General features: G+C 44.3%; 1 protein-coding gene across 2 annotated transcripts in view; it reads left to right on the top strand.

Moving 5' to 3' along the window:
* The window catches only part of LOC110516588 (insulin-like growth factor 1 receptor), a 136,126-nt gene that overhangs the window by 54,135 nt on the left and 63,326 nt on the right, over positions 1-18,665 (top strand). For both annotated transcript variants that reach the window (XM_036963725.1, XM_036963726.1), the window contains exon 4: positions 11,131-11,428. In XM_036963725.1, coding sequence (XP_036819620.1) covers positions 11,131-11,428 — 298 coding nt within the window. The remainder of the gene's footprint in view (positions 1-11,130; positions 11,429-18,665) is intronic.

Here is an 18,665-nt window from a genome sequence, read left to right as displayed (position 1 = left end):
AGTAGTTGTCATTAGACACAGCTTGGCAGTAGTTGTCATTAGACACAGCTTGGCAGTAGTTGTCATTAGACACAGCTTGGCAGTAGTTGTCATTAGACACAGCTTGGCAGTAGTTGTCATTAGAAACAGCTTGGCAGTAGTTGTCATTAGAAACAGCATGGCAGTAGTTGTCATTAGAAACAGCTTGGCAGTAGTTGTCATTAGAAACAGCTCGGCAGTAGTTGTCATTAGAAACAGCTTGGCAGTAGAATAGTAGTTGTCATTAGACACAGCTCGGCAGTAGTTGTCATTAGAAACAGCTCTGCAGTAGTTGTCATTAGACACAGCTTGGCAGTAGTTGTCATTAGAAACAGCTTGGCAGTAGTTGTCATTAGACACAGCTTGGCAGTAGTTGTCATTAGACACAGCTTGGCAGTAGAATAGTAGTTGTCATTAGAAACAGCTTGGCAGTAGTTGTCATTAGACACAGCTTGGCAGTAGTTGTCATTAGAAACAGCTTGGCAGTAGTTGTCATTAGACACAGCTTGGCAGTAGTTGTCATTAGAAACAGCTTGGCAGTAGTTGTCATTAGACACAGCTTGGCAGTAGTTGTCATTAGACACAGCTTGGCAGTAGTTGTCATTAGACACAGCTTGGCAGTAGTTGTCATTAGACACAGCTTGGCAGTAGTTGTCATTAGACACAGCTTGGCAGTAGTTGTCATTAGACACAGCTTGGCAGTAGTTGTCTATAGAAACAGCTTTGCAGTAGTTGTCATTAGAAACAGCTTGGCAGTAGTTGTCATTAGAAACAGCTTGGCAGTAGTTGTCATTAGAAACAGCTCTGCAGTAGTTGTCATTAGACACAGCTTGGCAGTAGTTGTCATTAGACACAGCTTGGCAGTAGTTGTCATTAGAAACAGCTTGGCAGTAGAATAGTAGTTGTCATTAGACACAGCTTGGCAGTAGTTGTCATTAGACACAGCTTGGCAGTAGTTGTCATTAGACACAGCTTGGCAGTAGAATAGTAGTTGTCATTAGAAACAGCTTGGCAGTAGTTGTCATTAGACACAGCTTGGCAGTAGTTGTCATTAGAAACAGCTTGGCAGTAGTTGTCATTAGACACAGCTTGGCAGTAGTTGTCATTAGAAATAGCTTGGCAGTAGTTGTCATTAGACACAGCTTGGCAGTAGTTGTCATTAGACACAGCTTGGCAGTAATTGTCATTAGAAACAGCTTGGCAGTAGTTGTCATTAGAAACAGCTTGGCAGTAGTTGTCATTAGACACAGCTTGGCAGTAGTTGTCATTAGAAACAGCTTGGCAGTAGTTGTCATTAGAAACAGCTTGGCAGTAGTTGTCATTAGAAACAGCTTGGCAGTAGTTGTCATTAGACACAGCTTGGCAGTAGTTGTCATTAGAAACAGTTTGGCAGTAGTTGTCATTAGAAACAGCTTGGCAGTAGTTGTTATTAGAAACAGCTTGCCAGTAGTTGTCATTAGACACAGCTTGGCAGTAGTTGTCATTAGAAACAGCTCGGCAGTAGTTGTCATTAGAAACAGCTCGGCAGTAGTTGTCATTAGAAACAGCTCGGCAGTAGTTGTCATTAGAAACAGCTTGGCAGTAGTTGTCATTAGAAACAGCTTGGCAGTAGTTGTCATTAGAAACAGCTTGGCAGTAGTTGTCATTAGAAACAGCTTGGCAGTAGTTGTCATTAGAAACAGCTTGGCAGTAGTTGTCATTAGAAACAGCTTGGCAGTAGTTGTCATTAGAAACAGCTTGGCAGTAGTTGTCATTAGACACAGCTTGACAGTAGAATAGTAGTTGTCATTAGACACAGCTTGGCAGTAGTTGTCATTAGACACAGCTTGGCAGTAGTTGTCATTAGAAATAGCTTGGCAGTAGTTGTCATTAGACACAGCTTGGCAGTAGTTGTCATTAGAAACAGCTCGGCAGTAGTTGTCATTAGAAACAGCTCGGCAGTAGTTGTCATTAGAAACAGCTCGGCAGTAGTTGTCATTAGAAACAGCTTGGCAGTAGTTGTCATTAGAAACAGCTTGGCAGTAGTTGTCATTAGAAACAGCTTGGCAGTAGTTGTCATTAGAAACAGCTTGGCAGTAGTTGTCATTAGAAACAGCTTGGCAGTAGTTGTCATTAGAAACAGCTTGGCAGTAGTTGTCATTAGAAACAGCTTGGCAGTAGTTGTCATTAGACACAGCTTGACAGTAGAATAGTAGTTGTCATTAGACACAGCTTGGCAGTAGTTGTCATTAGACACAGCTTGGCAGTAGTTGTCATTAGAAATAGCTTGGCAGTAGTTGTCATTAGACACAGCTTGGCAGTAGTTGTCATTAGACACAGCTTGGCAGTAATTGTCATTAGAAACAGCTTGGCAGTAGTTGTCATTAGAAACAGCTTGGCAGTAGTTGTCATTAGACACAGCTTGGCAGTAGTTGTCATTAGAAACAGCTTGGCAGTAGTTGTCATTAGAAACAGCTTGGCAGTAGTTGTCATTAGAAACAGCTCTGCAGTAGTTGTCATTAGACACAGCTTGGCAGTAGTTGTCATTAGAAACAGTTTGGCAGTAGTTGTCATTAGAAACAGCTTGGCAGTAGTTGTTATTAGAAACAGCTTGGCAGTAGTTGTCATTAGACACAGCTTGGCAGTAGTTGTCATTAGAAACAGCTCGGCAGTAGTTGTCATTAGAAACAGCTCGGCAGTAGTTGTCATTAGAAACAGCTCGGCAGTAGTTGTCATTAGAAACAGCTCGGCAGTAGTTGTCATTAGAAACAGCTTGGCAGTAGTTGTCATTAGAAACAGCTTGGCAGTAGTTGTCATTAGAAACAGCTTGGCAGTAGTTGTCATTAGAAACAGCTTGGCAGTAGTTGTCATTAGAAACAGCTTGGCAGTAGTTGTCATTAGAAACAGCTTGGCAGTAGTTGTCATTAGAAACAGCTTGGCAGTAGTTGTCATTAGACACAGCTTGGCAGTAGAATAGTAGTTGTCATTAGACACAGCTTGGCAGTAGTTGTCATTAGACACAGCTTGGCAGTAGTTGTCATTAGAAACAGCTTGGCAGTAGTTGTCATTAGACACAGCTTGGCAGTAGAATAGTAGTTGTCATTAGACACAGCTTGGCAGTAGTTGTCATTAGAAACAGCTCTGCAGTAGTTGTCATTAGAAACAGCTCTGCAGTAGTTGTCATTAGACACAGCTCGGCAGTAGTTGTCATTAGAAACAGCTTGGCAGTAGTTGTCATTAGAAACAGCTTGGCAGTAGTTGTCATTAGAAACAGCTTGGCAGTAGTTGTCATTAGAAACAGCTCTGCAGTAGTTGTCATTAGAAACAGCTTGGCAGTAGTTGTCATTAGACACAGCTTGGCAGTAGTTGTCATTAGAAACAGCTTGGCAGTAGTTGTCATTAGAAACAGCTTGGCAGTAGTTGTCATTAGACACAGCTTGGCAGTAGTTGTCATTAGAAACAGCTCTGCAGTAGTTGTCATTAGACACAGCTCGGCAGTTGGCTCTTAAAGTAAAGATTGTTATCTGTAGCTGACTGACTGGTCTCCTCCGTCTCTCTGGTGTTGTCACATCACCATGTCTAGACGGATGCCCTTTATCCTCCTTTCCCTGGGCAGTACCCTGCTCCGCAGCATTATTTGGTGTGTTTGTGTTGGGTGGAGGGGGTGTGGGTACAGCCTGTGCCATCCCCCAGGCTTCATGACAGCAGCAGTGCTACTCTGACTGTGTGTGTGTGACAGTATTGGTGTTGTGGAAGAGCCTGTTCCTGCCATCCCACTGCCTTGTCTGGTCCCCTGGCCCAGTCCCAAATGGTATTCCTGACCCCTTCTGCCATGTCTGGTCCCCTGGCCCAGTCCCAAATGGTGTTCCTGACCCATCTGCCATGTCTGGTCCCCTGGCCCAGTCCCAAATGGTGTTCCTGACCCATCTGCCATGTCTGGTCCCCTGGCCCAGTCCCAAATGGTGTTCCTGACCCCCTCTGCCATGTCTGGTCCCCTGTCCCAGTCCCAAATGCTGCATTACTTTGGACCAAAGCGTTTGGACCAGAGCCATGCCAAACCCATTGCCAATATATATAGTGTACCACCCCTTCTCTGACCCCATCCTCACTCCTTCTCTCTCTCTACCTGGCCTCTGAGTGCTGTGCTGTAAGGCCTCTCTCTGCCTTCTCTCCCCTGATGTAGAGGTGACAGGTAGCATGACAGACTGTTTCCAGCAGGTAGAAAGTGATGACCTCAGGTGAGTTCCCACAGTCCAGGGAGATGACACAGCAGATAATGATATACAGAGAGAAACCAGCACCGTGCTGCCTGTCCCCAGAGGAACCAGTCAACCAGCTCACAGTTCACACTTCAACTAGACTCTGGAACACCTAGATCTCACGCCATTGTCCAAACTCTAGCGCAGGGGTTCTCAAGCTAGGAGTCACGGCCCCATGTGGGGTCACCTGATATGAAAATGGGGTCGTGGGAGAATTTTCAAAACCCTAAAAATAAATATAAATGATATTTTTATTAGTACCAGTCAACGTTTGGACACACCTACTCATGAAAGTATTTTTTATTTTTATTTTTACTATTTTCTACGTGAACTTTAAGTGCACGTTGTGATTTATTTTGACTATTTTCTACGTGAACTTTAAGTGCACGTTGTGATTTATTTTTACTATTTTCTACGTGAACTTTAAGTGCACGTTGTGATTTATTTTTACTATTTTCTACGTGAACTTTAAGTGCACGTTGTGATTTATTTTTACTATTTTCTACGTGAACTTTAAGTGCACGTTGTGATTTATTTTTACCATTTTCTACGTGAACTTTAAGTGCACGTTGTGATTTATTTTGACTATTTTCTACGTGAACTTTAAGTGCACGTTGTGATTTATTTTGACTATTTTCTACATGAACTTTAAGTGCACGTTGTGATTTATTTTTACTATTTTCTACGTGAACTTTAAGTGCACGTTGTGATTTATTTTTATTTCTTTAACCATTCCTGAACCTGTGACTAGAAACAAGCTGCATAGGGGCAATACCAGAATAAATGATCTAGTGATTCTGTCTCTTCCAGGCAAAATCTACAGAGCTGCGATTGTTGTACGCCCCATACAAACTCAGCAAAAAAATAAATGTCCTCTCACTGTCAACTGCATTTATTTTCAGAAAAGTTGACGTGTAAATATTTGTATGAACACAACAAGATTCAACAACTGAGACATAAACTGAACAAGTTCCACAGACACGTGACTAACAGAAATTGAATAATGTGTCCCTGAACAAAGGGGGTGGGGTTCAAAATCAAAAGTAACAGTCAGTATCTGGTGTGGCCACCAGCTGCATTAAGTTCTGCAGTGGATCTCCTCCTCATGGATTGCACCAGATTTGCTAGTTCTTGCTGTGAGATGTTACCCCACTCTTCCACCAAGGCACCTGCAAGTTCCCAGACATTTCTGGGTGCAATGGTCCTAGCCCTCACCCTCCGATCCAACAGGTCCCAGGCGTGCTCAATGGGATTCAGATCCGGGCTCTTCGCTGGCCATGGCAGAACACTGACATTCCTGTCTTGCAGGAAATCACGCACATAACGAGCAGTATGGCTGGTGGCGTTGTCATGCTGGAGGGTCATGTCAGGATGAACCTGCAGGAAAGGTACCACATGAAGGTGTCTTCCCTGTAATGCACAGCGTTGAGATTGCCTGCAATGGCAACTAGCTCAGTCCGATGATGCTGTGACTCACCGCCCCAGACCATGACACACCCTCCACCTCCAAATCGACCCCGCTCCGGAGTACAGGCCTCGGTGTAACGCTTATTCCTTCGACGCTAATCACGAATCCGACCATCACCCCTGGTGAGACACCAAATCGTGTCTCGTTAGAAGAGCACTTTTTGCCTGTCCTATCTGGTCCAGTGACGACGGGTTTGTGCCCATAGGCAACGTTGTTGCTGGTGAGGACCTGCCTTACAACAGGCCCTCAGTCCAGCCTCTCTCAGCCTATTACGGACAGTCTGAGCACTGATGGAGGGATTGTGCGTTCCTGGTGTAACTCGGGCAGTTGTTGTTGCCATCCTGTACCTGTCCCGCAGGTGTGATGTTTGGATGTACTGATCCTGTTCAGGTGTTGTTACACGTGGTCAGCCACTATGAAGACGATCAGCTGTCCATCCTGTCTCCTGGCCACAGCTGCAGTCCTCATGCCTTCTTGCAGCATGCCCAAGGCTCGTTCACGCAGATGAGCAGGGACCCTGGGCATCTTTTCTTTGGTGTTTTACCAGAGTCAGTAGAAAGGCCTCTTTAGTGTCCTAAGTTTTCATAACTGTGACCTTAATTGCCTGTAAGCTGTTAGTGTCTTAATGACCGTTCCACAGGTGCATGTTCATTCATTGTTTATGGTTCATTGAACAAGCATGGGAAACAGTGTTTAAACCCTTAACTTCCAGATCTTAATTTGTAAAAGAATGTAAGAGAATTTTATTATATAATTTAAATTGAAGAACTCGAAGTATTGAATCAAGTGTTGTTTTTTTTGTACCAGTTCATAAACCACGTGGAATTGGCACATCGAAAATCTCTTCCCATTTTTTTTGCAATCTGTATGGCGCAGCTGTCAAAATGTGTGTCCTCAAATGGAAGTGGTATACGTTTCTATTTATGCCATTTTGTCTGAAGGTAATTAAAGAGCAGCAGTAAAATAACAATAACGAGACTATATACAGGGGGGTACCGAGTCAATGTGTGGGGGCACCGGTTAGTTGAGGTAATATGTACATGTAGGTAGAGTTATTAAAGTGACTATGCATATATAATAACGGAGAGTAGCAGCGGTGTAAAAGAGGAGGGGGGAGGCATTGCAAATAGTCTGGGTAGCTATTTCATTAGATGTTCAGGAGTCCTATGTCTTTGGGGTAGACGCTGTTTAGATTCCTCTTGGACCTAGACTTGGCGCTCCGGTACCGCTTGCCGTGCAGTAGCAGAGAGAACAGCCTATGACTAGGGTGGCTGTAGTCTTTGACCATTTTTAGGGCCTTCCACTGACACCGCCTGTATAGAGGTCCTGGATGACAGGAAGCTTGGCCCCAGTGATGTACTGAGCCGTACAAGTCTTTTCAGTGTCCTGAGGGGAAATAGGTTTTGTTGTGCCCTCATCACGACTGTCTTGGTGTGCTTGGACTGGGGTTGCAAATAAATTCCCTGGTTTTCCCAAAATCTTGGTTGAAGGAATCTCGGAATCAGAAGGGAATCAACTGGAAATTCGGCATCCTCCAACCAGGATTTCTCGAAAACTAGGTCATTTTATTGAAAGTTCCCAGAATTTTGCAACCCTAGCTTGGACGATGTTAGTTTGTTAGTGAAGTGGACACCAAGGAACTTGACGCTCTCAACCTGCTCTACTACAGCCCCGTCGATGAGAGTGAGGGTTTCTGCTTGAAACTTGTTGGTGTTGCAGACTCGTGAGGGAGAGGTTGAACATGTCAGTGAAGACACTTGCCAGTTGGTCAGAGTACATGTTCTGGTAATCCATCTGGCCCCACGGCTTTGTGAATGTTGACCTGTTTAAAGGTCTTACTCACATCGGCTATGGAGAGCTTGATCACACAGTCGTCCGGAACAACTGGCGCTCTCATGTTGTTGAGCTCGTGTCACTGGGCAGCTCTCGGCTGTGCTTCCCTTTGTAGTCTGTAATGGTTTGCAAGCCCTGCCGACGAGCGTCGGAGCCGGTGTAGTACGATTCGATCGTAGTCCTGTATTGACGCTTTGCCTGTTTGATGGTTCGTCGGGGGGCGCAGCGGGATTTCTTATGAACTTCCGGGTTAGAGTCCTGCTCCTCGAAAGCGGCAGCTCTAGCCTCTAGCTCAGTGCATCTGTTGCGTCTGTCCTGTAGTGTAGCATCTGCTTCATCTGACCACTTTTTTATTGACCGAGTCACTGGTGCTTCCTGCTTTAATTTTAGCTTGTAAGCAGGAATCGGGAGGATAGAATTATGGTCAGATTTGCCGACTGTAGGGCGAGGGAGAGCTTTGTTTGTTGTCTCTGTGTGGAGTACAGGTGGTCTAGAGTTGTTTTACCTCTAGTTGTACATTTAACATGGTGATAGAAATTTGGTAAAACGGATTTAAGTTTCCCTGCATTAAAGTCCCCGGCCACTAGGAGTGCTGCCTGGATGAGCATTTTCCTGTTTGCTTAGTGTGGAATACAGCCCATTGAGTGCGGTCTTAGTGCCAGCATCGGTCTGTGGTGGTATGTAGACAGCTATGAAAAATACAGATAGTGTGGTCTACAGCTTATCATGAGATACTCTACCTCAGGCGAGCAAAACCTCAGGACTTCCTTAGAAGGTAGGCCGATCTCCATCCTCGTCTTCTCTTCACGCAAATGACAGGGATTTGGCCCTGCTCCCGGGAAAGCAGTATGTCATTCACGTCAGGCTTGTCAAACTCGTTAAAGAAACCTCTCTGGGATATGTGTGACGCTAGCATCCCACCTGGCCAAAAGCCAGTGACAATGCAAAGCGCCAAATTCAAATAAATGACTATAAAAATCAAACTTTCATGAAATCACACATGTAAGATACCAAATTAAAGCTACACTTGTTGTGAATCCAGCCAACATGTCCCATTTCAAAAAGGCTTTTTGGCGAAAGCAAACAATGCTATTATCTAAGGGTAGCACCTCCGTAAACAAAGAGAGAAAACATATTTCAACCCTGCAGGCGCGACACAAAATGCAGAAATATATATATCATGCCTTACCTTTGAGCTTCTTTTGTTGGCACTCCAATATGTTCCATAAACATCACAAATGGTCCTTTTGTTCGATTAATTCTGTCGATATATATCTAAAATGTCCATTTATTTGGCTCGTTTGGTATTTAGGTATTTTTTTACGTAAATAATTTATAAAATTGAAGATGGGATGATCTGTGTTCAATACAGGAGGAAAACAAACTGTAGCTAGCTTTCTGGTCACGCTTCTCTATCTAGCAGTACACTTGAAGTGACCCTCGTTTTGAACAGGGCTACTTCTTCATTACACAAAGGAAAAACCTCAACCAATTTCTATAGACTGGTGACATCCAGTGGAAGCGGTAGGAACTGCAAGAAGGTCCCTTAGAAAACCCGGATTCCCAATGAAAACCCATTGAAAAGAGTGACCTCAAAAACAAAACAAAAATCTGAATGGTTTGTCCTCGGGGTTTCGCCTGCTAAATAAGTTCTGTTATACTCTGTTATACTCACAGACATGATTCAAACAGTTTTAGAAACTTCAGAGTGTTTTCTATCCAAGTCTACTAATACTATGCATATCTTATCTTCTGGGGATGAGTAGCAGGCAGTTGAATTTGGGCATGCATTTAATCCGGACGTGAAAATACTGCCCCCTGTCACCAAGAAGTTAAGGAAATAAAAAGCCTCAACGGTTCGTGGTGAGTAATCGCTGTTCTGATGCCCAGAAGTTATTTTGGGTCTTAAGAGACGGTAGCAGACACATTATGTACAGGATAAGCTCAAAAATATGTTGCAAAAATCAAACAAAAAAAACACATTCGGTTAGGATCACGTAATTCATGATACATGCCTAACCCGACCCGTAACCATAACATTTGTTCGTTCTATCTTTTCTAGAGGATAAAACTGAAATTGTAACCAGCTTTGTTTGACTTGTTTAAGAAAGGGCGATACTAAAAAAAAAAAAAAAAAAAAAAAATTAGTGGGAAAATTAGTGGGAAATGAGAAGTTGTAAATTATTACATTTTTTAATAAAGGATGAACTTTTCTTAATCTACTGGAGAACCAATCCTTAGAGGCTATAAAATTCATCAAGATCAAGATCTTCAATGAGACTGTGCAGGGATCCAGATTGCGGACTTAAGAAAAAAAAACTTGAGTCATCAACATTCAACATCAACACATTTTTGTTTTTATCCCCTGGATTTCTAACCCCTTGATGTACTTGTTGGATTTAAATTTCAATGGCCATAATAATAATAATAATAATAAATAGATATGGAGACAATGGACAGCCTTGTTTTACTCCTCTTAAAAGCTCAATACTTTCTGAGAAGAAACCATTATGTTATTTTATATCTGGGGTTGCTGGACCTAACTTTAACCCATTGTATGAGATTCACCGAAATTAAACTAATCCAGGCATTTGTAAATACATTCTAGTCATACTTTATCAAACGCCTTTCAAAATCTGCTATGAAGACCAGGCCTTTTGTCTTTGATGTTTTAATGTTCAATTGTTTCAATGAATTGTCTTATATTATCTCCAATATAGCATCTGTGTAAAAAACCTGTCTGATCAGGATGAACAATAATATCTGGTGAAACCTTTTTTATTCTGTGCTATATGCATTTCACCAGGATTTTCGCATCACAGCGTTGAAGTTGTGATGTTTGTTTTTTAAATGGACTGGATCTTTATACTTACCACCTGGGTCCTGTTTTAGTAGTAATGAAATCAGTCCTTGTTGAGTACCTGAAAATTTAGCGTAATTATAACATACTAATATTGGATCTTTTGAGTACATGAAAGGTCTGATATACCTCTACTGGTATACAATCAAGCCCTGGTGTTTTTCCAGACTGAAAATATTTTATTGCTTCAGTTACCCTTCTGTAAGTTGGCCTTCACACTGGTCTTTCTGTATTCATTTTACAGTATTATTATTATTATTATTATTATTATTTGGAAAGAAATCTTTAGTTAACATAATTCAGTGGAAATGCTTGAGACAAAACATATGCTTAAATGTTGCTTCCTCTTTCAAAATATAGTTTGATGAATCATGTATGACTCCATCATTTGTAACGAGTTTCTCTCAATTCGTTTCACATTTCTATGTTGAAGATTCCATATTTATTCCATTACCATGAACTTCCTCTATTCCTTTATATAGATCTCATCTCTTTTGACCTAAACTGTTTTTGTTTTAATGATGAGTATTGTATTGAATGGCCTCTAAAAGTACATTTCAGTGTCCCATACAATATGGGGATCTGCTGTACCGATGTTGTGCTGAATAATTATTTTTTTAAATCCAATGATGGAAATGGTATTAATGGGTACGAATTCCCTATGTCAAGTCATTAACTGACTTCTCTCTCCGTCTCTCTCTCTCTCTCTCTAGTGTGTCCTGATAAGTGTCATGCGTGTACGTGGGATGGTGAATGTTGTCATGGCCAGTGTCTGGGTAGCTGTACTGAACCTAACACTGATTCGTCTTGCGCTGCCTGTCTCCACTACTACCACGAGGGGCGTTGCGTTCCAGACTGCCCCCCCGATACCTATAAGTTTGAAGGCTGGCGCTGCGTCACCCTGGACTTCTGCTCCAGCGTCCACCTGCCCGACTTCGACCGCTTCGTCATTCACAGAAGAGAGTGCATGTCTGACTGTCCTTCTGGATTCACACGCAACAAGAGCAAGAGGTGAGTGGGTTTGTCTTCTTCAAACTGTCCAGCAGATGGAGACAGAGGCTGTTATATAGCTATGGCTTTCTCCAATACTTGTCATTCAGACCTGTGGGATCAACTCTTTAGTCTGAGTCCTTAGACGATACATGTGTTGGGTTGTGCTGCTCATCAAATCAAATGTTATTTGTCACATGCGCCGAGTTCAACAGGTGTAGACATGACAGTTAAATGCTTACTTACAAGCCCTTAAAAAAATGCAGTTTTAAGAAAAATAAGTGTTAAAGTATTTACTAAAATAATCTGAATTAAAAAAAGAAATGAAAAATAACAATTAAAAAGCACCAATAAAATAACAGTAGCGAGGCTATATACAGGGGGTATAGAGTCAATGTGCGGGGGCACAGGTTGAGGTAATATGTACATGTAGGTAGAGTTAAAGTGACTATGCATAGATAATAAACAGAGTAGCAGCAGGGTAAGAATTGTGGTGGGGGGGGGCACTGCAAATAGTCCGGGTAACCATATGATTAGACGTTCAGGAGTCTTATGGCTGGGGGTGGAAGGTGTTTAGAAGCCTCGTGGACCTAGTACTGCTTGCCGTGCGGTAGCAGAAAGAACAGTCTGTCTTGGGTGACTGGAGTTTTTGGCAATTTTTTGGGCCTTCCTCTGACACCGCCTGGTATAGAGGTCCTGGATGACAGGAAGCTTGGCCCCAGTGATGTACTGTTCCGTACGCACTACCTTCTGTAGTGCCTTGTGGTCGGAGGCCGCGCCGTTGCCATACCAGGCGGTGATGCAACCAGTCAGGATGCTCTTGATGGTGCAGCTGTAGAACCTTTTAAGGATCTGAGTACCAATGCTAAGTCTTTTCAGTCTCCTGAGTGGGAATAGGTTTTGTCTTACCTTCTTCACTACTGTCTTGGTATGTTTGGACCATGATAGGTTATTGGTGATGTGGACAGCAAGGAGCTTAAAGCTCTCAACCTGCTCCACTACAGCCCCGTCGATGAGAATGGGGGTTTGCTCTGTCCTCGTTTTCCTGTCGTCCACAATCGTCTCCTTTTGTCTTGATCACGTTGAGGGAGAGGTTGTTGTCCTGGCACCACACTGCCAGGTCTCTGACCTCCTCCCTATATGCTGTTTCGTTGTAGTCGGTGATCAGGCCTACCACTGTTGTGTCGTCAGCAAACTTAATGATGGTGTTGGAGTCATGCCTGGCCACTCAATCATGGGTGAACAGGGAGTACAGGAGGGGTCTGAGCACGCACCCCTGAGGGGCCCCAGTGTTGAGGATCAGTGTGGCAGATGTGTTGTTACCTACCCTTACCACCTGGGTGCGACCCTCACCACCTGGGGGCGGCCCGTCAGGAAGTCCATTTGTTTTGATCCAGTTGCAGAGGGAGGTGTTTAGTCCCAGGGTCCTTAGCTTGGTGATGTGCTTTGAGGGCACTATGGTGTTGAACGCTGAGCTGTGGTCAATGAATATCATTCTCACGTAGGTGTTCCTTTTGCCCAGGTGGGAAAGGCAGTGTGGAGTGCAATAGAGATTGCATCATCTGTGGATCTGTTGGGGTGGTATGCAAATTGGTGTGTGTCTAGGTTTTCTGGGACAATTGTGTTGATGTGAGCCATGACCAGCCTTTGAAGCACTTTATGGCTACAGACAGGTTACCTTGGTGTTCTTGGGCACAGGGACTATGGTGGTCTGCTTGAAACATGTTGGTTACTGTCTCCGACAGGGAGAGGTTGAAAATGTCCGTGAAGCCACTTGCCAGTTGGTCAACGCATGCTCGGAGTACACGTCCTGGTAATCTGTCTGGCCCTGCGGCCTTGTGAATGTTGCCCTGTTTTAAAGGTCTTACTCACATTGGCTATGGAGAGAGTGATCCGGAACAGCTGACGCTCTCATGCATTCTTCAGTGTTGCTTGCCTCGACGCGAGCATAGAAGTAAGTTAGTTCGTCTGGTAGGCTTGTGTTACTGGGGAGCTTGAGGCTGGGCTTCCCTTTGTAGTCAGTAATAGTTTGCAAGCCCTGCCACATCGGAGCCTGTGTAGTGCGATTTGATCTTAGTCCTGTGTTGACGCTTTGCCTGTTTGATGGTTTGTCGGAGGGCATAGCGGGATTTCTTATAAGCATTCAGATTAGTGTCCCGCTCCTTGAAAGCGGCAGCTCTATCCTCTAGCTCAGTGTGGATGTTGCCTGTAATCCATGGCTTCTGGTTGCTGTATGTACTGATGAAGCCAGTGACCTATATGGGGTACTCCATGCCATTGGAAGAATCCCGGGACATATTCCAGTCTGTGCTAGCTAGAGGTCGACTGATTATGATTTTTCAACGCCGATGCCGATTATTGTAGGACCCTAAAAAAGCCGATACCGATAAAAAATATATATATATATTAATAATAATAATATTTTTTTTTTTTAAATAAATATTTTTTTTAAATTTAATTTAATGATTTTAATTTGTAATAATGACAATTACAGCAATGCTGAATGAACACTTATTTTAACTTAAAATAATACATCAATAACATCAATTTAGCCACACATAAATAATGAAACATGTTCAATTTGGTTTAAATAATGCAAAAACAAAGTGTTGGAGAAGAATGTAAAAGTGCAATATGTGCCATGTAAGAAAGCTAACGTTTAAGTTCCTTGCTCAGAACATTTTTATTTTTTTATTTTTTATTTCACCTTTATTTAACCAGGTAGGCTAGTTGAGAACAAGTTCTCATTTACACCTGTGACCTGGCCAAGATAAAGCATAGCAGTGTGAAAAGACAACAACACAGTTACACATGGAGTAAACAATAAACAAGTCAATAACACAGTAGGAAAAAAAGAGAGTCTATATACATTGTGTGCAAAAGGCATGAGGAGGTAGGCGAATAATTACAATTTAGCAGATTAACACTGGAGTGATAAATGATCAGATGGTCATGTGCAAGTAGAGATACTGGTGTGCAAAAGAGCAGAAAAGTAAATAAATAAAAACAGTATGGGGATGAGGTAGGTAAATTGGGTGGGCTATTTACCGATGGACTATGTACAGCTGCAGCGATTGGCTAGCTGCTCAGATAGCAGATGTTTAAAGTTGGTGAGGGTGATAAAGGTCTCCAACTTCAGCAGAGAACTGGAAGGAAAGGCGGCCAAATGAGGCGTTGGCTTTAGGGATGATCAGTGAGATACACCTGCTGGAGCGCGTGCTACGGATAGGTGTTGCCATCGTGACCAGTGAACTGAGATAAGGCGGAGCTTTACCTAGCATGGACTTGTAGATGACCTGGAGCCAGTGGGTCTGGCGACGAATATGTAGCGAGGGCCAGACGACTAGAGCATACAGCTCGCACTGGTGGGTGGTATAAGGTGCTTTTGTAACAAAACGGATGGCACTGTGATAAACTGCATCTAGTTTGCTGAGTAGAGTATTGGAAGCTATTTTGTAGATGACATCGCCGAAGTCGAGGATCGGTAGGATAGTCAATTTTACTAGGGTAAGTTTGGCGGTGTGAGTGAAAGAGGCTTTGTTGCGAAATAGAAAGCCGACTCTAGATTTGATTTTAGATGTTTGATATGAGTCTGGAAGGAGAGTTTACAGTCTAGCCAGACACCTAGGTACTTATAGATCTCCACATATTCTAGGTCGGAACCATCCAGGGTGGTGATGCTAGTCGGGCGTGCAGGCAGCAAACGGTTGAAAAGCATGCATTTGGTTTTACTAGCGTTTAAGAGCAGTTGGAGGCCACGGAAGGAGTGTTGTATGGCATTGTAGCTTGTTTGGAGGTTAGACAGCACAGTGTCCAAGGAAGGGCCAGAAGTATACAGAATGGTGTCGTCTGCGTAGAGGTGGATCAGGGAATCGCCCGCAGCAAGAGCAACATCAAATCAAATGTATTTTATATAGCCCTTCGTACATCAGCTGATATCTCAAAGTGCTGTACAGAAACCCAGCCTAAAACCCCAAACTGCAAGCAATGCAGGTGTAGAAGCACGGTGGCTTGGAAAAACTCCCTAGAAAGGCCAAAACCTAGGAAGAAACCTAGAGAGGAACCAGGCTATGTGGGGTGGCCAGTCCTCTTCTGGCTGTGCCGTGCGGAGATTATAACAGAACATGGCCAAGATGTTCAAATGTTCATAAATGACCAGCATGGTCCAATAATAATAAGGCAGAACAGTTGAAACTGGAGCAGCAGCACGGCCAGGTGGACTGGGGACAGCAAGGAGTCATCATGTCAGGTAGTCCTGAGGCATGGTCCTAGGGCTCAGGTCCTCCGAGAGAGAGAAAGAGAGAATTAGAGAGAGCACACTTAAATTCACACAGGACACCGAATAGGACAGGAGAAGTACTCCAGATATAACAAACTGACCCTAGCCCCCCGACACATAAACTACTGCAGCATAAATACTGGAGGCTGAGACAGGAGGGGTCAGGAGACACTATGGCCCCATCCGAGGACACCCCCGGACAGGGCCAAACAGGAAGGATATAACCCCACATCATTGAAATACACAGAGAAAAGAGTCGGCCTGAGAATTGAACCCTGTGGCACCCCCATAGTGACTGCCAGAGGAACGGACAACATGCCCTCCGATTTGACACACTGATCTCTGTCTGCAAAGTAGATGGTGAACCAGGCAAGGCAGTCATTAGAAACACCGAGGCTACTGAGTCTGCCGATAAGAATATGGTGATTGACAGAGTCGAAAGCCTTGGCCAGGTCGATGAAGACGGCTGCACAGTACTGTCTTTTATCGATGGCGGTTATGATATCGTTTAGTACCTTGAGCGTGGCTGAGGTGCACCTGTGACCGGCTCGGAAACCAGATTGCACAGCGGAGAAGGTACGGTGGGATTCGAGATGGTCAGTGATCTGTTTGTTCACTTGGCTTTCGAAGACCTTAGATAGGCAGGGCAGGATGGATATAGGTCTGTAACAGTTTGGGTCCAGGGTGTCTCCCCCTTTGAAGAGGGGGATGACCGCGGCAGCATTCCAATCCTTGGGGATCTCAGACGATACGAAAGAGAAGTTGAACAGGCTGGTAATAGGGGTTGCGACAATGCCGGCGGATAGTTTCAGAAATAGAGGGTCCAGATTGTCAAGCCCAGCTGATTTGTATGGGTCCAGGTTTTGCAGCTCTTTCAGAACATCTGCTATCTGGATTTGGGTAAAGGAGAAGCTGGGGAGGCTTGGACAAGTAGCTGCGGGGGGGGGGGGGGGGGGGGGGGGGGGGGTTGTTGGCCGAGGTTGGAGTAGCCAGGAAGAAGGCATGGCCAGCCGTTGAGAAATGCTTGTTGAAGTTTTCGATTATCATGGATTTATCGGTGGTGACCGTGTTACCTGCAGTGGGCAGCTGGGAGGAGGTGCTCTTGTTCTCCCAGAACTTTTTGGAGTTAGAGCTACAGGATGCAAATTTCGTCTTGAAAAAGCTGGCCTTTGCTTTCCTGACTGACTGCGTGTATTGGTTCCGGACTTCCCTGAACCGTTGCATATCGCGGGGACTATTCAATGCTATTGCAGTCCGCCACAGTATGTTTTTGTGCTGGTCGAGGGCAGTCCGGTCTGGAGTGAACCAAGGGCTATATCTGTTCTTAGTTCTGCATTTTTTGAACGGAACATGCTTATCTAAGATGGTGAGGAAGTTACTTTTAAAGAATGACCAGCCATCCTCAACTGATGGGATGAGGTCAATATCCCTCCAGGATACCTGGGCCAGGTCGATTAGAAAGGCCTGCTCGCAGAAGTGTTGTGACATTTGAGAGAGCCATACAGCGAGGCATACAGTAATCGCAGGTGTTGATTGGGAGAGCTAGCTAAAACAACAGGTGAGACAACAACAGCTAATCAGCTAGCACAACAACAGCAGGTAAAATGGCGATGACTAGGCAGAGAGGGTCGAATTAACTACACACAGAGCCTGAGTTCGCGTCTGGGACCGACAGACAAAACATAAATAAACAGAATGGAGTACCGTGATTAATGGACAGTCCAGCAGGCATCAGCTATGTAGCCAAGTGATCCTAGTGTCCAGGGGGCAGCAGTAGATGGAACAGGGAAGCCGCCACTACGCTAGCACGCGGGTGACACAGCGTTTAAGGTTAGTATCCCGGGGCTAGTAGGAGCGTCTGCTCCGACGGAGGCCGGTTGAAGGCACAGCGGATGGAGTATTCGTCGGTGTATTCGTCGCCGTAACCGACTTCAGTGGGCAAATGCTCACCTTCGATGGCCACTGGCACGCTGGAGACGTGTGCTCTTCCGGGATGAATCCCGGTTGGAACTGTACCGGGCAGATGGCAGACAAGGTGTGTGCGAGCAGTTTGCTGATGTGAACATAGTGCCCCATGGTGGCGGTGGGGTTATGGTGTGGGTAAATTGAATGCGCAGAGATACCACGACGAGATCCTGATCAACTCATGCTGCCAAACATACCCTCGTAAAACTGACCATCCTACCAATCCTCGACTTCGGCGATGTCATCTATAAAATAGCCTCCAACACTACTCAACAAACTGGATGCAGTCTATCACAGTGCCATCCGTTTTGTCACCAAAGCCCTATACACTACCCACCATTGCGACCTGTACGCTCTCGTTGGTTGGCCCTCGCTTCATACTCGTCGCCAAACCCACCGGCTACAGGTCATCTATAAGTCTCTGCTAGGTAAATCTCTACCTTATTTCAGATCACTGGTCACCATAGCAGCACCCACTCGTAGCACGAGCTCCAGCAGGTATATATCTCACTAGTCACCCCCAAAGCCAATTCCTCCTTTGGTCGTCTTTCCTTCCAGTTCTCTGCTGCCCATGACTGGAACGAATTGCAAAAATCTGTGAAGCTGGAGACTCATATCTCTCTCACTAGCTTTAAGCACCAGCTGTCAGAGCAGCTCACAGATCACTGCACCTGTTCATAGCCCATCTGTAAACAGCCCATCTATCTACCTACCTCATCCCCATACTGGTATTTTTTTATTTTTTTATCTTGCTCCTTTGCACCCCAGTATCTCTACCTGCACATTCATCTTCTGCCGATCTACCATTCCAGTGTTTAATTGCTATATTGTAATTACTTCGCCACCATGGCCTATTTATTTCATTAACTTACCTCATTTGCACTCACTGTATATAGACTTTTTGTTTTCTTTTGTTCTACTGTATTATTGACTGTGTGTTTTGTTTATTCCATGTGTAACTCTGTGATTTTGTAGGTGTCGAATTGCTATGCTTTATCTTGGCCAGGTCGCAGT

Source organism: Oncorhynchus mykiss, chromosome 26, assembly GCF_013265735.2.
Source record: "Oncorhynchus mykiss isolate Arlee chromosome 26, USDA_OmykA_1.1, whole genome shotgun sequence".
NCBI lineage: Eukaryota > Metazoa > Chordata > Actinopteri > Salmoniformes > Salmonidae > Oncorhynchus > Oncorhynchus mykiss.
The sequence above is the reverse complement of the archived record's forward strand: the minus strand, read 5'-3'. Positions and strand labels throughout refer to the sequence as shown.